The following is a 23179-nucleotide window of genomic DNA, read 5'->3' as shown; positions in this document are numbered from 1 at the left end:
GTGTGTAGTGTATACAGTGTGTAGTGGACAGTGTGTAGTCTATATAGGGCGCAGTGTGCAGTGGACAGTATTAAAACACACTTAGATAAAAACACCACAGCAGCGACACTACTTTCAAAGGAGCACCAGGTACTGCATAGTACAGGGTTGAATAAATGTTTTTTTTAAATGCCTTCTTTTGAAGAACTGCTTCTTCAATACGTCGCTACTTAAGTTCAATTATATAAAGACCTTTATCCTGCATGGTTTCTACAGTTAATAAAACAGACCATAATCCTATTTTATATTGTACTAATAGTAGCCGGTGTCCATTTAAACCAGGATCATACGGGAGGGTTATAGTCCCTCGTGAATATATGGACAACCAGGAGATACCGGGAGATTCCCGGTGCTGAGCAGCTTTTACTTTGAAACTACTGGGAGTAGTAGGGGTCGCTGTGAATGACGGAGAGAGCCGAAGACTGACGGAGAGAGCCGAGGGCCAACGGAGAAACCCGACGAGCGTGCAGCAGAAGATCCGTCCAGACCGAACAGGGAGGAACCACAGCAAAGATTTGGACATTTCATTGTATGGATTATTAATTCTCGATCACTAACTGTACGGACAGACGTGCGCTGTGTTGCTCCACATGCTGCGGTGACGAGACGGAGACGTGACAGCTCCCGTGTCGCCCGACTGTGATGGAAACACGCCGACTGTAGCGGTGTGTTGATGTTGTCAACAAGAGACACAGCGCCCCGGCTAGCCTGCCAGCTAGCGCCCCGGCTAGCCTGCCAACAAGCGCCCCGGCCGGGTGGCCACTGGCTAGCCGCGTCCCGCACCCAGTCCCCGTTTGCGGTGTTAGCTTAGCAGCTAGCCGCTGGTTTAGCTTAGCAGCTAGCCCGTGGCCGTGCGGCTGCGGGTCGCTCGCTGGCGGAGACATGCGGACGGTTTCGGGAGTTGCGTGCGGTTCTGAGTTGTGTCGTTTGTCGGTCTGCGGACGCGGACCTGGAGCTCCCCTAGCCCCGAAGGCTTGAGACTGAACCGCCGCCATACGGTGTGTTATTATACCGTCGATGCTGACAGTAATACAGTGCGCTGTTGTACTAAAGCATCGTAATGTTACGTTAGAACCGCGGTGTGCATTGAGCTTCAGTTGAGTCAACAGCTGGAAACACTCGCAACGGAGCCGCTGATGGAGGACAGCCGAGCGGGTCTGCGTTGCCTCGTCAGCCCGGACCAGGGGACCACCGCCCGCCTGCACCCCCGGGTCTGCTCCTGGTTCTGAAGCTGCTGCTCCTGGTTCTGAAGCTGCTGCTCCTGGTTCTAAAGCTGCTCCTCTCGGTCCTCTCCTGGTTCTGAAGCTGCTCCTCTCGGTCTGCTCCTGGTTCTAAAGCTGCTCCTCTCGGTCTGCTCCTGGTTCTAAAGCTGCTCCTCTTGGTCTGCTCCTGGTTCTAAGGCTGCTCCTCTCGGTCTGCTCCTGGTTCTACAGCTGCTCCTCTCGGTCTGCTCCTGGTTCTGAAGCTGCTCCTCTCGGCCTGCTCCTGGTTCTGAAGCTGCTCCTCCGGGTCTGCGCCTGGTTCTAAAGCTGCTCCTCCTGGTTCCGTCATGTTCTCCGTTCGGATCGTGAGTGCGGACTACTACCTGTCCCGCCCGGTGCGGGACCTGGACGTCTGCTACTCCGAGTTCAGGGCCAGCGACGTCAAGAAGGTACCGGTGGTGCGCGTCTTCGGGGCGACACCTGCAGGTATTTATTACTATGTGTTTTATGAATTATTATTATTATTATGTTTTCCGTGTGTTATTATTATGATGTAAATATAGCTTTTCATTCATTCGTGTCCGCATTGGATATGATTAAGCCGGGAATGTTAAAGGTCCAGAGCTAGAGGTGGCTGACATATCGCTAACGCACCGTTACGTGACGGCGACGTATGGATGGGTGTGTGGTACATGGAGATGCATACTATTAAAGCTATAATATATATATAATAACTATATTATTAAAGGTATGTTTTATGGAGATATACAATTATTCAGGTATAATACATATATATTAATATTATTAAAGGTATATGGTTATAAGATATATATATATATATATACATTATTAAAGGTATAGTACATGGAGATAAATGTATATTATTAAAAGGTATGATAATTATATGGATATTATTTTAATGGCTATTATGTTATATCGATTTTTGGATAGTGTGTATTAGGCCTGGGCAATAAAACCATAACTTATCGTATCGTGATAGACTTTTGATCAATATCAATATAAAACATGTTCACTATATATCGATAAGAGACTGGACCACCGAATCTAGCAGCTGGGTTTGTTTCACAAACACGGTTCCATACTTGTTTACAATATTTGAGTGTTTTTCATTGTTGTATCAACATTGGAGTATTTATCAATGAAGAACAGTGGAAGGTCATGTTAAACAGTGTTTAAACAAGTGTTTAAATCCAGCATGGTAATTCCTAGTATTTTTAGGTCATTCAAATGATCAATAGTTATCGAAATCGATCAATATGATCAAGTTATATTGTGATATGTCTTTCAGCCATATCGGCCAGGCCTGGTGTGTATTATATGGATATGTTGGTTCAGAGTTAACCATTTACCTTACAAGGACACGCATGCACACACACACACACACACACACACACACACACACACACACACACACACACACACACACACACACACACACACACACACACACACACACACACGTGTGTGTGAATACAAAGAAGAGGCCTCTCTCACATTCCATCAGTCTAACCCCTGAGGATTAAGCTTGCTCTCTCCTCTCTCACTCCATGGACTCTTTAAGCCCATTTGAGAAAGTTTTCTTAAAGGGGAAGTGACTCATTAGTAAACTCCAGGCAACGCATGTGCTTGTGAATGATTGGAAGATGCCTACCCCTTTAAACAGCTGATGGTACTTAACTGTGTGTTGAGTTGTGGTCTTTGCTGGAGGTCTGTATGCTGGGGCCTGAGCATTGTAGCATGACCGCTAACCACTCCCCATAGGAGCTACAGATGTTCAGCCTGTGGATGAGGAGGAGATGGTCTAGAGGAGGAGGAGGAGGAGGAGGAGATGGTCTAGAGGAGGAGGAGGAGGAGGAGGAGGAGGAGATGGTCTAGAGGAGGAAGAGGTTTAGAAGAAGAGGAGATGTTCTAGAGGAGGAGCTTCATAGGAACTAAAGAGGAGGTGAATATGGGAGAAGAAGTGTGTGTGTGTGTGTGTGTGTGTGTGTGTGTGTGTGTGTGTGGGGGGGGGTTGCACAAGGCCTGATCCAACTCCCCCTCTCAACACACGACCAGTCACTGTTGCAAAAACATCCATTACTCACTTCTGTCAAGGTACTTCAGTACTCTGGCAGTGTGTGTGAGACATGACACACACATTGCTGTTTAGGTTGTATTGTGTGTCATCTTATAAACACTGGTGTTTGTGTTGTAATGGGGGAGATATTAAACACACTGGTGATTGTGTAGCAGTGTGTGTGTGTGTGTGTGTGTGTGTGTGTGTGTGTGTGATATTAAACACTGGTGTCTGATGTTATAATGTGTGTGATATATTATCAGCAAGCTACTGAAAGGAATTTTCCATCCTAAAAAGGCTGTTTTTCTGTTGCTAGGCAGCACTGAGCCAGGCTTCCTTCCTTTCCTCCTTCCCCCGCATCCCACATCTTTTTTGGCTGATGTTGTGTTTTGACGGTGTAGATGGTGTTGTGAATTTGTGGTGTGTTGTTATGGTGTAAATGGTGTGTTGTGATGGTGTTGTGTTTGATTGAGGGATGCTGTCCTTGTGCTATGATGGTGTCGGATGGTGGTGTTCTGGTGTAGGAGGCTGTCCTTGTGCTATGATGGTGGTGTTCTGGTGTAGGAGGCTGTCCTTGTGCTATGATGGTGGTGTTCGGGTGTAGGAGGTTGTCCTTGTGCTATGATGGTGGTGTTCTGGTGTAGGAGGCTGTCCTTGTGTTGTGATGGTGTTTGGGTGTAAGATGATGTCCTCCGTGTTATGATGGTGTAGGGCGAACAAACAAGTCCTCTACTCACAGCTTGTTCAAGGAAAGCGTGGCCCCAGGAGGCCAAAAGAAAAGGTTCAAAGATAACGTCAAAGCAATCCTCAAGAAGTGCCACGTAGGCCTTCAGACCTGGGAGGCCACAGCAACAAACAGGGCAGCCTGGAGACAACTTGTCCAAGATGGAACCTGCGCAGTATAATGTCGATCTCCATAGTGCTGCAGAAGACAAACGCAGACGCAGAAACGAGATTGCTTCCACAAAAAAGGTTCCACCCAAACCCACAATCGCCACTGCCCACCCAGGCCCACATTGCCCCAAAACATGCGGGTCCAGGATCGGCCTCTTGGCCCACCTGAAGACCCATAAGGACCAAGAAGGAGGACACACATACTCCACCTCGTGTGTCCGCCCATGATGATGATGATGATGATGATGATGATGATGATGATGGTGTAGGATGCTGTCCTGTTTTGTGACGGTGTCGTGTTGTCATTGTGTTTGGGGGTGTGATGATTTGAAGTGATGTCAGTAATGATGGAGGCTGGTGATGTGGAGGCTGGCGTGGTGGAGGCTGGCGTGGTGGAGGCTGGCGTGGTGGAGGCTGGCGTGGTGGAGGCTGGCGTGGTGGAGGCTGGTGAGGTGGAGGCTGGGGTGGTGGAGGAGGGCAACACCCATCCCTCACCCCACCACTCATAATTTGAGAGGTCTAACCCTAACAGTCATCCCCAACAACAAAGACCAGACAGTTCTCCGCTGTCTGGGTACATCTGCTGATTTACCAGCACTGTTGCCTAGCAACTGCAGAACAAGCGTACAAGCTCAGAGTGTGTGTGTGTGTGTGTGTGTGTGTGTGTGTGTGTGTGTCTCTGTGTGTCTGTCTGTGTGTGTGTGGGGTACTGGGTTGTGATGTTCTGCTTCCTGTGCCAGGCCAGAAGACGTGTCTCCACGTGCACGGCGCGTTCCCGTACGTCTACGTCCCCTACGACGGCTACGGCCCCGCCCCCGAGCGACACCTGCGGCAGGTGGCCTTCAGCATCGACCGCGCCCTCAACATCGCCATGGGCAACCCCGCCTCCAGCGCCCAGCACGTCTTCAAGGTGACGCTGGTGTCGGGCATGTAAGTAAAACCCGCCTCTCTCCAGGTAGATGGATGTAGTTTAGATGGAGCACCTGTTGCTAGGTTACACCCCCTTACTAGTTAGATGTAGTTTAGATGGAGCACCTGTTGCTGGGTTACACCTCTTACTAGTTAGATTTAGTTTAGATGTTGCACCGGTTGCCAGCCTGATTTAGTTTAGATGTAACACCTGTATTTAGGTCAAAACTGTCGCTAGGTAGATTCAGATTAAATGTCACTCCTGTTGATTTATATTAGATCTAATTCCTGTCACTATGGAGATTTAGTAAACCTCTCTCTCTCTCTCTCTCACTCGCTCGCTCGCTCGCTCTTTCTTTCTTTCTCCCCCCAGGCCATTCTATGGTTACCATGCCAACGAGAAGCAGTACATGAAGGTCTTCCTGTACAACCCTCAGATGGTGAAAAGGTAGTGCTGTGTGTGTGTGTGTGTGTGTGTGTGTGTGTGTGTGTGTGTGTGTGTGTGTGTGTGTGTGTGTGTGTGTGTGTGTGTGTGTGTGTGTGTGTGTGTGTGTGTGTGTGTGTGTGTGTGTGTGTGTAATTGTGTGTGTGTGTGTTTTGAACAAGGCGTGTGTAATTGTGTGTGTGTGTGTTTTGAACAAGGCGTGTGTCTCGTGTGTGCAGGATGTGCGCGCTGTTGTGCAGCGGGGCGGTGATGAACAAGGTGTACCAGCCCCACGAGGGCCACATCCCCTTCATGCTGCAGGTCTTCATCGACTACAACCTGTACGGCATGAACCTGCTGCACCTGGCCGCACTCAAGTTCCGCACGCAGCCCCTCACAGGTCAGGGGTCCTGTCTGTCTGTCTGTCTGTCTGTCTAAAGCCTCAACAGAACGGAGAGACTGGGCCAATCCCAAAATCCGGACTCACGGACTTGGGGACTTTGCTGCACGTTCTCGCGAAATTAGTACGGCCTTAGGGCTGTCCCGATGTCGAGTGTCAAGGGGCGTGAGGGTTTGAGTCCACGCTTACCGAGAGGCCTTTCCGTGAGTCCGCATCAGTGCAGACTTAACCTAAGGGAATCACCCACAGTTCAAAGCGTTGTGACGTCTACCGCGGAGACCATAGGGAAATCCGGAAATTAGGAAGGTAAACGACAACAAGCTAATTATTTAATAATTAAGAAAGTTGTAAATATTGAAAAAATATGTTCAATGAGGCAGCCGTCTCCTGTGCCTTGGCCGCGTGGAAAGCAACAAACTTAAAATGAAAATATCCAAACCGGCAATCGTGAAGTGTCAGCAGCATCTTTGTCATTAAACGTTGCCACGGTAACATGTTCTCTCGTGAAGTGCTGTCCCAGTCCCGTTTTTTTAACCTATCTGAGCCCATGTGGCCTCACACACTCACTCACTTAATTAGCACCTGAGATCAATTAAGTCCTTAGTCCTCAGTCCTGGGCTGACTTTGGGATTGGCCCACTGTATTGGCTGTGAAGGCGAGAGAGAGAGAGTAACTTTTAATGAAACGTTCTGAAGGGGGGTGAGATAGAATTTGGAATTGAAACTTTGGCAATATTATTTTGTTGGAAAAAGATCGTCGTTTGAAGATTGTCTTTATAATATGGTGGTCAAATAACGATGTTGGGTAAGATATGACACCGTTCTTGGAGGTCCGCTTCGTGGAAGGGGCGATTCTGTTGGTGAAACAGTGAATGCTCCTCAGAATGGGTACTGGCCTGAAAACGTCTGTCTGTCTGTCTATTCCTGACCATTCCTTCCTAACAGAAGGGGTGTTCCTTCTGTTATGACCGTTCCCGGTTAAAAAGCTCCATCACTCATCACCATTTTAATCTGTCTCCCCAGAGGACGACACTCCAGGCTCCGTGGCCCCCAGCCTGGCCCCTGGCTCCAGTGGGGCCCCTGGCTCCAGTGGGGCCCCTGGCTGCAGCCCCTGGAGGAGTCCCTGTGCTTCTAGACTTAACGACGGCGTGCTGGGGCCCTCGTTTCAGCGCTGGGAGCCGGACAACCTCCCCTGGTGGGTCCCTGCCGCCTCAGCTCTCTTACTGAGCCCTCACCCTTACCTCACACTCCAGCTCACTATGACACACTTAAGCTCACTATGACACTCCAGCTCACTATGACACTCTAGCTCACTATGGCACTCTAGCTCACTATGACACTCCAGCTCACTATGACACTCTAGCTCACTATGACACTCCAGCTCACTATGACACTCCAGCTCACTATGACACACTTAAGCTCACTATGACACTCTATGCCACACTTTAGCTCACTATGACACAATTAAGCTCACTATGACACTCTATGCCACACTTTAGCTCACTATGACACAATTAAGCTCACTATGACACTCTATGCCTCACTCTAGCTCACTATGCCACACTCCAGCTCACTATGCCTCACTCTAGCTCACTATGCCTCACTCCAGCTCACTATGCCACACTCTAGCTCACTATGCCACACTCTAGCTCACTATGCCACACTCTAGCTCACTATGCCTCACTCTAGCTCACTATGCCTCACTCTAGCTCACTATGCCACACTCTAGCTCACTATGCCTCACTCTAGCTCACTATGCCACACTCCAGCTCACTATGTCTCACTCTAGCTCACTATGCCACACTCTAGCTCACTATGCCTCACTCTAGCTCACTATGCCTCACTCTAGCTCACTATGCCTCACTCTAGCTCACTATGCCTCACTCTAGCTCACTATGCCTCACTCTAGCTCACTATGCCACACTCTAGCTCACTATGCCTCACTCTAGCTCACTATGGCACACTCCAGCTCACTATGTCCTTTGCTCACCTGGTCCTCCCCTGACCCCTGACCCCTGACCTCTGACCTGATGCCCCTCCTCAGCTCTCTGGTCCTGGAAGGTGTGCAGCGCCAGAGCACCTGTGAGCTGGAGGCTGACGCCGTGGCAACGGACATCCTCAACCGGCTGGAGATCGAGAGTAAGACACAAGCATGACGTCGTGATTCTTACTCCAGGCTAGACCAGAACCGGGTCTGGTCAGTGGGGTCCTTAAAGTCCAGAACCGGCTCTGGTCAGATGGGTCCTGATAGTCCAGGTCAGACCGGGTCCAGTGGTTGGTTCCTCAGTGTGTCTCTGCTGTGCAGGTCAGATCGGCCGTAACCCCGGCCTCCAGGCCATCTGGGAGGACGAGAAGCAGAGGAGGAGGGAGAACAACCAGCCCTCTCAGATCCACACGCCGCGCTCTCAAGGTCAGACCCCGAGTCCCGGACTCACCTGAGTCCCCCTCTGTGGGGGGCTGGGTCACCAGCCACACTCAATCAACTCACCTGAGTCCCGCCTGTGGGGCTGGGTCACCAGCCGCACTCAATCAACTCACCTGAGTCCCGCCTGTGGGGCTGGGTCACCAGCCGCACTCAACCAACTCACCTGAGTCCCCCTCTGTGGGGGGCTGGGTCACCAGCCGCACTCAACCAACTCACCTGAGTCCCCCTCTGTGGGGCTGGGTCACCAGCCGCACTCAACCAACTCACCTGAGTCCCCCTCTGTGGGGCTGGGTGACCAGCCGCACTCAACCAACTCACCTGAGTCCCGCCTGTGCCCCCTTCCCCACAATTTGAATATAAAAAATATAAATATATATATATATTTAAATTAATTGTAATTAAAAAATGTAAAAAAAAATTGTTATTTTAATTATTATATTATTATTTTTTTAATTTATAAAAAAAAAAAAAAAAAAAATACATTGTGTGTGTGTGTGTGTGTGTGTGTGTGTGTGTGTGTGTGTGTGTGTGTGTGTGTGTGTGTGTGTGTGTGTGTGTGTGTGTGTGTGTGTGTAGATCGCCCCAGCGTCGCCCTGGCGGAGAGCGAGGAGCTGTTCCTGAGGAGGTTCAGAGAGATCCTGAAGGAGAACGACCTGGACCTGTGAGTTCAGGACGGGGCGGGGGGCGCGGGGGGGGGGGGGGGGCGCGCCTGGGTCCCCTGGCTCCTCTGAGGTCGTTAGCGGTCTTAATTAATGTCTTACTTAATGAATTAGGGCCCCGCCGGGCAGCGGTGTGCATACCAACACTCACAGTGATTGAGCAACTTCCTGTGCGACCAGGAAGCAGAGCGCTCTAAGTGATGTCACTTCCTGTGTGTGCAGGACCCCGACGGGGGGGGACCAGGAGGCGGAGCTGACTCTTCACCCGGTCAGCCACACCCCTCCTCCCTCCACACCGGCCAACCGGCTGGAGCGCCACCCGTGTTCCCAGCCAGGTAAGCCCCTCCCCTTTTGGACACGCGTAACTCCCACTATGGTCACAAGCCCCTCCTCTTATTGTTAACTGTGTGTGTGTGTGTGTGTGTGTGTGTGTGTGTGTGTGTGTGTGTGTGTGTGTGTGTGTGTGTGTGTGTGTGTGTGTGTGTGTGTGTGTGTGTGTGTGTGTTAGCCATGGGTCCTAGCAGCAGTCCGTCCCCAGAGGAGGCGCTGGTGGATGAGGAAGCCATCTTGAGTGTCCTGGAGTCCAGTCAGATCTTCCCTCCTCCCTCCCAAGCATCCAGCCACTCCCCCACGCTGGGTAACTACCCACTAACTATCACCAGTCAGACTGTTGGACAAGCAGCAGCTAAGGGTTAGACAGTACAGAGACAGGTCATTAAGGAGCAGGTAGGGGTTAGACAGTACAGAGACAGGTCGTTAAGGGAGCAGGTAGGGGTTAGACCGTACAGAGACAGGTCATTAGGGAGCAGGTAGGGGTTAGACCGTACAGAGACAGGTCATTAAGGGAGCAGGTAGGGGTTAGACAGTACAGAGACAGGTCATTAAGGAGCAGGTAGGGGTTAGACAGTACAGAGACGGGTCATTAAGGAGCAGGTAGGGGTTAGACAGTACAGAGACAGGTCATTAAGGAGCAGGTAGGGGTTAGACAGTACAGAGACAGGTCATTAAGGAGCAGGTAGGGGTCAGACAGTACAGAGACAGGTCATTAAGGAGCAGGTAGGGGTTAGACAGTACAGAGACAGGTCATTAAGGAGCAGGTAGGGGTTAGACAGTACAGAGACGGGTCATTAAGGAGCAGGTAGGGGTTAGACAGTACAGAGACAGGTCATTAAGGAGCAGGTAGGGGTTAGACAGTACAGAGACGGGTCATTAAGGAGCAGGTAGGGGTTAGACAGTACAGAGACAGGTCATTGAGGAGCAGGTAGGGGTTAGACAGTACAGAGACGGGTCATTAAGGAGCAGGTAGGGGTTAGACAGTACAGAGACAGGTCATTAAGGAGCAGGTAGGGGTTAGACAGTACAGAGACAGGTCATTGAGGAGCAGGTAGGGGTTAGACAGTACAGAGACAGGTCATTAAGGAGCATTAAGGAGCAGGTAGGGGTTAGACAGTACAGAGACAGGTCATTAAGGAGCAGGTAGGGGTTAGACAGTACAGAGACAGGTCATTGAGGAGCAGGTAGGGGTTAGACAGTACAGAGACAGGTCATTAAGGAGCAGGTAGGGGTTAGACAGTACAGAGACAGGTCATTAAGGAGCAGGTAGGGGTTAGACAGTACAGAGACAGGTCATTAAGGAGCAGGTAGGGGTTAGACAGTACAGAGACGGGTCATTAAGGAGCAGGTAGGGGTTAGACAGTACAGAGACAGGTCATTAAGGAGCAGGTAGGGGTTAGACAGTACAGAGACAGGTCATTGAGGAGCAGGTAGGGGTTAGACAGTACAGAGACGGGTCATTAAGGAGCAGGTAGGGGTTAGACAGTACAGAGACGGGTCATTAAGGAGCAGGTAGGGGTTAGACAGTACAGAGACAGGTCATTAAGGAGCAGGTAGGGGTTAGACAGTACAGAGACGGGTCATTAAGGAGCAGGTAGGGGTTAGACAGTACAGAGACAGGTCATTGAGGAGCAGGTAGGGGTTAGACAGTACAGAGACGGGTCATTAAGGAGCAGGTAGGGGTTAGACAGTACAGAGACAGGTCATTAAGGAGCAGGTAGGGGTTAGACAGTACAGAGACAGGTCATTGAGGAGCAGGTAGGGGTTAGACAGTACAGAGACAGGTCATTAAGGAGCATTAAGGAGCAGGTAGGGGTTAGACAGTACAGAGACAGGTCATTAAGGAGCAGGTAGGGGTTAGACAGTACAGAGACAGGTCATTGAGGAGCAGGTAGGGGTTAGACAGTACAGAGACAGGTCATTAAGGAGCAGGTAGGGGTTAGACAGTACAGAGACAGGTCATTAAGGAGCAGGTAGGGGTTAGACAGTACAGAGACAGGTCATTAAGGAGCAGGTAGGGGTTAGACAGTACAGAGACGGGTCATTAAGGAGCAGGTAGGGGTTAGACAGTACAGAGACGGGTCATTAAGGAGCAGGTAGGGGTTAGACAGTACAGAGACGGGTCATTAAGGAGCAGGTAGGGGTTAGACAGTACAGAGACGGGTCATTAAGGAGCAGGTAGGGGTTAGACAGTACAGAGACAGGTCATTAAGGAGCAGGTAGGGGTTAGACAGTACAGAGACAGGTCATTAAGGAGCGGGTAGGGGTTAGACAGTACAGAGACAGGTCATTAAGGAGCAGGTAGGGGTTAGACAGTACAGAGACAGGTCATTAAGGAGCGGGTAGGGGTTAGACAGTACAGAGACAGGTCATTAAGGAGCAGGTAGGGGTTAGACAGTACAGAGACAGGTCATTAAGGAGCGGGTAGGGGTTAGACAGTACAGAGACAGGTCATTAAGGAGCAGGTAGGGGTTAGGCAGTACAGAGACAGGTCATTAAGGAGCAGGTAGGGGTTAGACAGTACAGAGACAGGTCATTAAGGAGCAGGTAGGGGTTAGACAGTACAGAGACAGGTCATTAAGGAGCAGGTAGGGGTTAGACAGTACAGAGACGGGTCATTAAGGAGCAGGTAGGGGTTAGACAGTACAGAGACAGGTCATTAAGGAGCAGGTAGGGGTTAGACAGTACAGAGACAGGTCATTAAGGAGCAGGTAGGGGTTAGACAGTACAGAGACAGGTCATTAAGGAGCAGGTAGGGGTTAGACAGTACAGAGACAGGTCATTAAGGAGCAGGTAGGGGTTAGACAGTACAGAGACAGGTCATTAAGGAGCAGGTAGGGGTTAGACAGTACAGAGACAGGTCATTGAGGAGCAGGTAGGGGTTAGACAGTACAGAGACAGGTCATTAAGGAGCAGGTAGGGGTTAGACAGTACAGAGACAGGTCATTAAGGAGCAGGTAGGGGTTAGACAGTACAGAGACAGGTCATTATTAATGTGATTAATGATGTTATTGATTGGCTCCAGACCAGGACGGGGATCTGGACCGGTCCATGGTGGACCTCCTGGCCGGCCTTCAGGACGACGGTTTCCGGGCGTCGCCCCCCCGTCACTACAACAGCGACGAGGAGGAGGCGGAGCCTGAGCTGCAGCAGGAAGAGGCGGAGCTTAGCGTGATGATGTCACAGAGATGGGACCGGGCCGAGGAGCCGTCGAGGTGTGTAGTGTGTGTGTGTGCGTGTGCGTGTATGCGTGTGCGTGTGTTCACATCATCATCATCATCACATGAGTCTCACCCTTGACCCCCCCCCCCCCCCCCCCTGCTCTGTTAGGCCGGCAGGGAGGGAGGAGGAGGAGGAGGAGGAGGTGGGTGAGGAGGTGCTGGAGTCCTCGGAGGAGGAGATGGAGTGGGCAGGGAGCAACTCCCTGTTCACCAGCCTGGTCATCCCCCAGCTGGACGGCGCCGCCGACGAGAGCAGCGGTGAGTCCCGCTCGGTCGTCCAATCAAGCCGCAGAACCTCGGTTCTCCCTGGGTCGTCCAATCAGAGCGCAGAAACCTCGGTTCTTCCTTGGTCGTCCAATCAGAGCGCAGAACCTCGGTTCTGACACGTTCCGACACATTCGGTCTTTCCCTCAAACTCTTGTTTGAAGAACAAAATGGTCATTGCAGCATGTTGTTTCTTGTTGCATGCTGGTCAGTGGGTGGTGCCAAGACAGGTGCCATCCTGACGGCTCCTACCCAGACGTTGAGTCACGTCCCTGTCGGTCTATCGGTGGTGGAGCTCATTGATATGTTCTCTCTATGTTCTCCAGATTCCTCCTTAACGGACAGCGGCAGCAGGAACCATTCCTCCCTCACCGCTCCGGACGAGTTCCTGGTGCAGAGGAACCGCTTACCCGGGGGTACCCCGCCCTCCACCCCCCCCCCGCCCCGGGAGACCAAGGAGCCCTCCGACTTCCTGTCCAGCGCCAGCCGCGACGACGGCACCCAGTGCTCCACGGGGTTCAAGATCAACAAACAGATCCCCTACATCCCTCCGGTGAAGCACCCCATCCCATGTAAGACCGGCACCCACTCCGAGGCGTCTCCCACGTGTGCCGAGAAGAAGAAGGAGGAGGTCCGTCCCCTCTACTCGTACGAGAAGGCCACGTCCATGGCCCTGGAGGAGGCGGATCTCGACGGCTTCCCGTTCGGGAGCAGGAAGATCACCCAGAGCAGGAAGAAGTACGGCGGCAGCATCAACAACAAGGTGGAGAACAACTGCCTCTCCATCCTGCAGAACCACAGGACCTTCTCACTGTGCTACTCGGAGCTGAGGAAGGTCTCGGGGAAGACGGAAGTGGAGATCAGTCACAAGGACTGCAGTAGCTCCACCCTGAGGACCTCCTCCCACCGGGAGGAGGACCGGATGACGGAAGACGACAGGATCCGCCAGGTCGGCGAGGACGAGGACGAGGGGGACGAGGAGATAGGGGAGGAGGAGGAGGAGGAGGAAGGAGATGTCGGGGAGCTCAAGATAAGGTACGAGGACTACCAGGACAACAAGAGGACCATGGTGGCCCAGCAGGAAGCCCACTACAAGTTCTTCCCCAGCGTCATCCTCTCCAACTGTCTGACCCGAAAGAAGGCGGGTACCCCCAAACCAGGGGAGGCCGAGGAGGTGGAGCTGCCGGTGCCCCGCCGGTCCAGACTGAAGCTGAGCAAGCGGAGGTCTGGATCTCCGGCCCAGAGGAGCAAGGTGAATGCTGTGGAAAGCCCAGAGCAGCACTCCTCCAATAGCCTCACCGGAGGCCACTTCACCAACATCCTGCCATTGAGCACGGACACAGAGAAGACCGACACCAAGGGTGGTCTCTCCACAGATGTCCTGCCAAAGCCAGTCCAAGAGGAGCCAGGGGTAGTGCCAAATATAAAAGAAGAGCTGGTGGGTGAAGAGCGGCACGTAGATGAATGTAAGGAACCACCGCCGCAGTCCCCTGCCCATAACCCCTTGACTGTTGCTATTGTTTCTGATCTGGCGTCGTCCACCCTGGAGAAAAGGCCTTCTCCCCTGGAAGAGCTTCCCTCCTCCGTCACCAAACCCTCAGGGATGCTCAACAGCAAGTACACGTTGAGAACCAAACGCAAAAAGAGCATGGACAGCGAGGATGGAGAGCCATCCGGAGCCCCGGGACTCAAGAACACCGTCTCCGTGAAGGAGCATCCGGTGGCGAGCGCTCCGGAGCTGAAGAACCAGAAACGCCGCAAGAAGGAACCACCGATCATCATCAAGTACATCATCATCAACCGGTTCAAGGGACAGAAGAACATGCTGGTGAAGATGGCAAAGGTGAACGTGGCCGAACCGGTGGTCTTGTTGACCTCGGACAAACTGGAGCAGTACAGTAAACTAGCCCCTCTGAAACAGTTCTGGCCCAAGGTACCAGAGTCCTCAGCCATCAAGTTTCCCATGTCTGAGCCAAAGGCCAAGAAACACCCCAGACGAAAGGCCAGGGCCGCTGCCACAGCCAAGAAAACGGGCAGCGGCTCCCCCAGACCACCACTCAGGCCTGGAGTCAGACCAGGAGGAAAGGTGAACAGAGCTAGGGTAGAGAGGCCTTCCCTGCTCCCGCCAAACCCCTGCTACGCCGAGCGGGCGGACGACCACGACTCGGAGTACAACGACGTGATGCTGGAGCTCGGCTACCTCTCTGAGAGGTGCGCCAGTCCGGTGGACTCTACCCCCCCTCGCTGCTGGTCGCCCAGCGACCCTCTGACGGATGCTGGACCTTCAGGTCAGCTCATCAACCCCCTCAGCGATCCCTGTCTCAGTTGGGCTCCTCCAGATCCGCCGGCAACGCCGAGTCGGTCTCAGACGCTCTGCCGTAACCAAAGTGCCAAACCTAAGAAGTCCCCGAAGGCTAAACGAAGAGTTACCGGTGCTGCCAGTGAGCCCTCCGAAGGTGAAGGAAACGAAGCCAAAACGGGAAGAACGAGACCAGCGATCAGCCTAACGTTGAGGAGGAGGAGGAGAAAAGCGGCCGGAGGAGATGAAGAAACTGCAGACGACAGCAGTTCGACAACTCGTACGAAACCCAGAAAAGCACAGAGAAAGAGAGGTCAAGAACCCAAAGACTGTGAAACCTCACAGCTTCTCTTCTCAGACGATGAGCAGCCACCTCCGGAGATCTCCTCCCAGGAGGTCCCTTCTCAGCAGCCTCTCAGCACGGCCACTCGGGCCTGCTCCCACGGCCTGTCTGCTCCAGGCTCCCCAAGGCTCTTCAGCGAACCAAAGGCTGAGGACCTCGAGACGTCCATCATGGAGGTCAACCAGAGCGAGGCATCAGCGGAGCGCCAGAGGTCCGGTCCGGGGGCTGTGGTAAAGGCAGAGGCTGTACCCGTGATATGCACGACTCCTCAGGTGACGCCTCTGCCTGAACCTTCACGTGAAGACCGTAAGGTTCACGCTCCAGCAGCAAACCCCCCGCACTCCCCTGCCTCCAGGAACGGTCAGATACCCACGCTGTCAGAGACCTCGTCCCCGTCCGGGTTGGAGGTCCTGAAGAAGCTGCTCCAGAAGAGGCAGCTGGCCCAGGCCCTTCCTCTGCAGACCGTCGGGGTGCAGAGCTCCAAAGATTCTGCTGCTGCTGCTGCTACTGCTGCTGCAGCGGCAGCAGCACCTACAGACCCCACGACCAGGCCGCCAAGATCAAGGAGGGCTTCCTCCGCCAAGTCCAAAAACCCACAGCCCACCGCGCGCAAGAGACCCAGGAGCAGCAAGGCCAAGGGAGGCAGCCAGCCGCAGATCCCCGTGAAGCGGGAGGCCGACGCGTCCGAGGACAGCCCCGTCTTCCTCTCAGACCCGGGTCTGGACAGTTGCCACCTGATCGAGGACAGCTTGTCTCCGGACCTTCCCCACAACTACAACTTTGACATCAACGCCATCGACCAGGCCGAGTTCTCCAGCCCCTACAGCGGCAGCCATTTCGTGCTCGGCGACAAGAACCTTCCGGCGAAGTTCCTCAGCGACGTCAGCCTGGAGGAAGTGCCCGCTCTGGACCTGAGGCTCTCGTCCTCGGGCGGGGAGGAGCCGGAGGAGGCGTCCGACTGGCAGAGGGAGGAGCGCAAGAGTCCCGATCTCTTTGAGAACTCGGAGAACGGGGACACCGTGTCCAATCAGCTGTCTGGAAGGGAGTGGGGCTCCTCCGCCGGGAAGAGCCGCGGCCTGAGCCCCTTCCAGGACTTCCAGTGCGACCGCAAAGAGTTCCTCCTGTCCGCCCTGGAGCCCGTCCAGCCCCGGCTGCTGACCTCCGCCTCCTTCGTGGACAGCGAGAGCTCGCCCGCCGGAGACCTGCCGGAGGCGGGCGACGCCCTGACCACCGCCACCGCCACCACCGCCACCACCGCCACCACCACCACCACCGCCACCACCACGCCCGGCAGCTCGCCGCGCTCCGTCAGCTCCCAGTGCCAGGGCCGGCTCCGGGGCGCCGGGGCGGGAGGAGCCCACGTCCTCAAGCCCCTGATGTCCCCGCCCAGCCGGGACGAGATCCTCAGCTCCCTGCTGGACCTGCAGCTGTCGGAGACCGCCTTCCAGGAACCCTTCTGCAGCGACCCCGCCGACGCCCCCGGGAGGCCCATGTAAGACTAGACTATACTATACTTCATAGTAGACTAAGACCTTTAGACTACTATTAAGACTAGACTATTATGCCGCTTTTCCACTGCCAGTACCAGCTCGACTCGACTCGACTCGCCACGCCTTTTTTGCGTTTCCATTGGCAAAAAAAGTACCTGGTACCTAGTACCGGGTACTTTTTTTTAGTACTACCTCCGTCGAGGTTCCAAACGAGCGGAGTAGGTACTTTTGTGTGACGTTAACAGGCTGCTGGTAACTGATTGGCCAGCGGCTGTAAATGGGAATAATCATTCAAAGTTAAGTTGTGTCCGGCGTGGTTGGAGTCCACGAACCCGCTCCAGAGGGGGACACTGATCAGCGTTTCGCCGTGTGTGTCGCTCCTTTCCCGGGGCTAGAGTTAGGCTGTGCGTGTCCGGCGTGGTTGTGTGTGTCCGGCGTGGTTGTGTGTGTCCGGCGTGGTTGTGTGTGTCCGGCGTGGCTGGATTCCACGGACCGGCTCCGGAGGATCAGCGTTTCGCTGTTTTGTTTCAGTGTCGTTCCTTTCCTAGGGCTCAAGTTTTGCCTCCGTCAACGTTACCGTATGACAACAATAGACGCGCAGTCATTGCGCTTTTTATTTTATTTTATTTCCCATCATAACCTTTCCCGGGAATCAGGAAATAGTCTTGATCAGATTAAGATTTCCCGGGAATCGCGTCTCCTGTGATTAAAACCTAATGACGACCCGCCCACGGTGGAGAGGTTCTTTTCTACGACCCGCCCACATTGAAGAGGTACTTTTTTAGATGGAAACGCGACCAAACCGAGTCGAGTCGAGGCGAGTTGAGTCGAGTCGAGCTGATACTGTCAGTGGAAAAGCGGCATTACAATGTAGCTGTCGGAGGTGCAGTAGGTCAGATTGAAGTGCTCCCCTAGATTACGGTTACGGTTAACATGTGGCTATTGAAGATCCGGTCGATATGCTGCTCTCTTCTGCTCTTTTCTGCCGTCTCTTTGCAGCTGTTTACAAATGTCACCTACTGCACCTTTTAACATGTATCAACATTTATTAAGTTATGCTAACCCCCCCCCCCAAGATCTGTCACTCAATACTGAATAGGATCATTACAATGAACTTGAAACTAGATATTGCGTTTACCCTTGAATTGTTTGTTTTATTAAATATGATATATATATAACATGCCATTTGTACACTGTTTGCTCATAATGGAAGATATTAAAAGCAGCAGTTACATCCTAAAATGACCAGAGCCAAGGGTTCTGGAGAACGGGTCCCTCCCCACTCAGTGCTGATAAAGTCCATGTGTGTCTTCTCTATGTCTGTATTCTATACCTCACGTGTCGTGTGCCTCCTCCCCCAGGGAGGTGGGCGGCCGCCGGCTGGAGGTGGGAACCAACCTGGCCCGGGACCTCGCGGAGGCCACCGGGGAGCTCTCTCTAGAGGGGCTCGGCTTCTGGAAGGCCGCCTTCTCCGCCATGACCCGCACCCCCGCCGTGCCCCACCCCCGGGGGCCCTCCGCGGCCCCCGGGCCCTGGTCCGAACCGGCGGCGGACCGGAAGACGGTCCTGATGCCGTGCCGGACCCCCCCCACTCTGGACTCTGTGCGCCTGTGGCTGGAGGCCCGGAGGCAGTACCAGCGCCTGCAGGGAGCCAGGGAGGAGGAGGAGCAGGAGGAGCAGGAGGAGCAGGAGGAGGAGGAGGAGGAGGCCTCGGAGCGGCCCCCCGGGGCCGGGGCCCCCAGGAGCAGGAGGAGTCCCCTGAAGCTCCTGGTCCGGAGCCCGGCCCCGCCCAGCCAGGTGGGCACGCAGACACCGGACCCCGCCCGGGTAGAGGACTCCTCCTCCTCCTCCTCCCCCCAGCAGGAGGGGGGAGGAGGAGGAGGAGGACCACTCCAGGACTCCCCAGAGTCCCCCGACCTCCCCCCCTGGCAGGACCCCTCCCAGACCACCGGAGCCCACCAGGAGCAGCAGCAGGAGGAGCAGCAGGAGGAGGAGGAGGAGGAGGAGGAGCAGTGGGAGGACCGGAGCGAGCTGTCAGTCTCCCCGGGGGGCCGCGGCGTGCCCCTCAGTCCGTCTCCCTTCCCCAGCGGGAGGCAGGAGGCCGGGAGGAGGAGGAGGAGCAGCAGCAGCAGCCCCCAGGCCCCCCTCCACAGCACCCCCGTCCTGAGGAGGCGCGGGAGGAGGCGCAGGGAGGAGGCGCCGGTGTGCAGCACGCCCCTGGCGGCCCACGGTACGACCTCACGCGTCTCGTCGTCGTCATCGTCGTGTAAAACGAGAGGTGATCACGTGTCTCGTCAGGTTGATTAGCGCATGTTTTATCAGCCTGACCGGACCAGGGGGTCGTTATGTTATGTTAATGAGTTCATGTTCTGCCCCGCCCCGCCCCCCCTTTCAGAGGAACTGTCCAATCCGCTGCAGAAGAGGCGTGGCCAAGCAGAGCCATTGCGGAGGGTGCTGCTCACCACCCAGATTAAGGTCAGCTGACCTCTGACCCCCCCTTTCCTCCCCCCCATGTGCTATAAAGTACAGGTGTTCTAGAGAGTACTGATGGTATATAGTACGTTCTAGAGAGTACTGATGGTATATAGTACGTTCTAGAGAGTACTGATGGTATATATTATGTTCTAGAGAGTACTGATGGTATATATTATGTTCTAGAGAGTACTGATGGTATATAGTACGTTCTAGAGAGTACTGATGGTATATAGTACGTTCTAGAGAGTACTGATGGTATATAGTACGTTCTAGAGGGTACTGATGGTATATAGTACGTTCTAGAGAGTACTGATGGTATATAGTACGTTCTAGAGAGTACTGATGGTATATAGTACGTGTGTTCTAGGGAGTACTCATGGTACATAGTGTGTGTGTACAGATGGTATTATGATACATAGTGCATGTGTACCGATGGTATATAGTACGTGTGTACTGATGGTATTATGATACATAGTGCATGTGTACCGATGGTATATAGTACGTGTGTGTGTACTGATGGTATTATGATACATAGTGCATGTGTACCGATGGTATATAGTACGTGTGTACTGATGGTATTATGATACATAGTGCATGTGTACCGATGGTATATAGTACGTGTGTACTGATGGTATTATGATACATAGTGCATGTGTACCGATGGTATATAGTACGTGTGTACTGATGGTATTATGATACATAGTGCATGTGTACCGATGGTATATAGTACGTGTGTACTGATGGTATTATGATACATGGTGCATGTGTACCGATGGTATATAGTACGTGTGTACTGATGGTCTGATGCTGTAAACAGAACCAGTTTGCGGCCCTGGCCGAGCCCCCGCAGACGGACCAGAAGGAGACCTCTGGTATCGAAGGGCCCAGCTTCTCCAACTCCTACGGCTTCAAAGTCAGCATGCAGAACCTCCAGGAGGCCAAGGCCCTGCATGAGGTGAGACACTCACTCACTCACTCGCCCGCCCACTCACTCGCTCGCTCACTCGCCCGCTCACTCACTCACTCGCTCGCTCACTCGGTCGCTCGCTCGCTCGCCCGCCCACTCGCTCGCTCGCTCACTCGCCCGCTCACTCACTCACTCACTCACTCACTCACTCACTCACTCACTCACTCGCTCGCTCGCTCGCTCGCCCGCCATACTTATACGTCTTAGAGACATACCATTTGTGGCTGGTTCCACCGGTTAGATTGACCAGTTATACAGGTTAGTGAGACTAGAACTACTGGTAAGTAGTGAGAAGAGTTATACTGGTTTGTAGAACTAGACTAGTTCTGCTGGTTAGTGAGTTTAGTTGTTATGGTTAGTGAGACTAGTTACTCTGGTTAGTGAGAATATTTGTATTGGCTGGTGAGACTAGTTCTGCTGGTTAGTGAGACTAGTTATACAGGTAAGTGAGACTACTTGTACTGGTTAGTGAGATTAGTTATTCTTTTAAATCAGACTAGTTCTACTGGTAAGTGAGACTAGTTATACTGGTTAGTTGATTAGTGAGACTAGTTCCACTGGTTAGTGAGCCGAGTTCTACTGGTTAGCTGGTTAGAGAGACTAGTTCCACTGGATCATGAGACTAGTTCTACTGGTTATCTGGTTAGAGAGACTAGTTCCACTGGATCATGAGACGAGTTCTACTGGTTAGCTGGTTAGTGAGACTAGTTCCACTGGTTAGTGAGACTAGTTCTACTGGTTAGTCGGTTAGTGAGACTAGTTCCACTGGTTAGTGATGGTACCGCTGGTGACCTGGTGGTTGCGTTGCAGGTCCAGTACCTGACCCTGATACTAGTTCCACTGGTTAGTGAGACTAGTTCCACTGGTTAGTGATGGTACGCTGGTGACCTGGTGGTTGCGTTGCAGGTCCAGTACCTGACCCTGATACTAGTTCCACTGGTTAGTGAGACTAGTTCCACTGGTTAGTGATGGTACGCTGGTGACCTAGTGAGACTAGTTCCACTGGTTAGTGATGGTACGCTGGTGACCTGGTGGTTGCGTTGCAGGTCCAGTACCTGACCCTGATACTAGTTCCACTGGTTAGTGAGCCTAGTTCCACTGGTTAGTGAGACTAGTTCCACTGGTTAGTGATGGTACGCTGGTGACCTAGTGAGCCTAGTTCCGCTGGTTAGTGAGACTAGTTCCACTGGTTAGTGATGGTACGCTGGTGACCTGGTGGTTGCGTTGCAGGTCCAGTACCTGACCCTGATGGGGCTGGAGCTCCACGCCCGGTCCCGCCGCGACCTTGAGCCCGACCCGGAGTTCGACCCCATCTGCGCCCTCTTCTACCGTCTCCATAGCGACGCCCCCCTGCCGGGGTCCGCCGCCCACCAGCTGACCGGAGCCATCGTGGTGGCAGAGGACACAGGTGGATACAGATACATATATATATATATATATATATATATATATGTATATATATATATATATACACATCTATACATATACATCTATACATTTAGATATAGATACATATAGATAGATATATACATATAGATATATACATTTACATATACATTAGAGGGGTGTAACGATACACTAAAGTCACGGTTCGGTTACGTTTTTCAGTACAGCAGTTTTTATTATTTTATTTTTATTCAACAATTGGATTTTGATTTGATTTATTGAATTGTATCAAACAAACGCCTTACACACAAATGAAAAGACATCAAATACAACTGAGGATAAAAACACAATAAAGTCCAGGACTTATTTCCATTGTGGTCCTCAACACAAAACATCAGGACGAGACACTCAGTGTCAGAGTGTCACAGAGTGACATAATCAATAAAAACATAATCAATGTGTGATCATCAACAAAAACTTTAGTTAAAAAAAGTTTCGGTACGTACCGAAATGAAACGCCTACCGAACCGTTAGACCCGTACCAAAAAATGTCGGTACGAATGAGTGTATCGTTACACCCCTAATATAGATATATAGATATAGATATACATATAGTTATAGATATATACATATAGATATATAGATATACATATAAATATATACATATAGATATATAGATATATATACATATACATATTGATAAATAGATATACATATTGATATACACACAGCATACTGTTATCTATCTATCTATCTATCTATCTATATTCTGTATGTAGATGGATAGATATATAGATATATAGATATATAGATACATAACAGTGTGCTGTGTGTCCCCAGGCCGCCAGAGAAAGGCTCCCCTGCTGGTCAGGTCGGGCGTCACAGGCCTGCAGGTCACCTACGCTGCTGACGAGAAGAAACTTCTGGAGGAGCTGCTGCTGTTAGTGAGGAGGTGTGTTGTTAGTGGGTGTGTGTGTAGTGAGGTGTGTGTGTAGTGAGATGTGTGTGTGTGTGTGTGTGTGTGTGTGTGTGTGTGTAGCCTGATGTGTTGTGTTTTGATGGACAGATTATCAGAAGCTGAAGGTTTTGGGTTCATGACTCCTCTCCTTATATGGTGGTGTTTCCTGCCCCTGTCAGGTTCGACCCTGACATCCTGGTTGGCTACGAGGTGCAGATGCGTTCGTGGGGCTACCTGCTGCAGAGGGCCGCGGCCCTCGGGACGGACCTCTGCCAGAGGCTGTCCCGCATCCCCGGTGAGACCGCCCTTACCTTAGACCGCCCTTACCTCCCTTACCTTAACCTTGAGTGTGTTGGGGTACAGTGGCTAAATGTAAAGATGTTAGGGTGGGTACATGGGTTTGGATACAGAGGCT

The 23179-nt window shown here is 52.4% G+C and overlaps 1 protein-coding gene across 1 annotated transcript in view; it reads left to right on the top strand.

The window, feature by feature from the left end:
* The first annotated feature begins 476 nt into the window (after window positions 1-476).
* rev3l (REV3 like, DNA directed polymerase zeta catalytic subunit) overlaps window positions 477-23179 on the top strand; it is a 35221-nt gene continuing 12518 nt past the window's right edge. Inside the window, exons 1-19 of the mRNA XM_084484041.1 lie at window positions 477-1727; window positions 4953-5142; window positions 5495-5569; window positions 5785-5945; window positions 6968-7139; window positions 7989-8083; window positions 8250-8354; window positions 8946-9030; window positions 9251-9363; window positions 9537-9665; window positions 12387-12576; window positions 12692-12840; window positions 13173-16980; window positions 18340-19208; window positions 19374-19453; window positions 20271-20408; window positions 21651-21828; window positions 22647-22758; window positions 22944-23059. Coding sequence (XP_084340167.1) covers window positions 1589-1727; window positions 4953-5142; window positions 5495-5569; window positions 5785-5945; window positions 6968-7139; window positions 7989-8083; window positions 8250-8354; window positions 8946-9030; window positions 9251-9363; window positions 9537-9665; window positions 12387-12576; window positions 12692-12840; window positions 13173-16980; window positions 18340-19208; window positions 19374-19453; window positions 20271-20408; window positions 21651-21828; window positions 22647-22758; window positions 22944-23059 — 6904 coding nt within the window. The 5' untranslated portion in view covers window positions 477-1588. The remainder of the gene's footprint in view (window positions 1728-4952; window positions 5143-5494; window positions 5570-5784; window positions 5946-6967; window positions 7140-7988; window positions 8084-8249; window positions 8355-8945; window positions 9031-9250; window positions 9364-9536; window positions 9666-12386; window positions 12577-12691; window positions 12841-13172; window positions 16981-18339; window positions 19209-19373; window positions 19454-20270; window positions 20409-21650; window positions 21829-22646; window positions 22759-22943; window positions 23060-23179) is intronic.

This window comes from Micromesistius poutassou (assembly GCF_964030765.1).
Source record: "Micromesistius poutassou genome assembly, chromosome: 19".
NCBI classification, from domain to species: Eukaryota; Metazoa; Chordata; class Actinopteri; order Gadiformes; family Gadidae; genus Micromesistius; species Micromesistius poutassou.
Note: the sequence above shows the minus strand (reverse complement) of the source record. Positions and strands in the feature narration are given on the sequence as shown.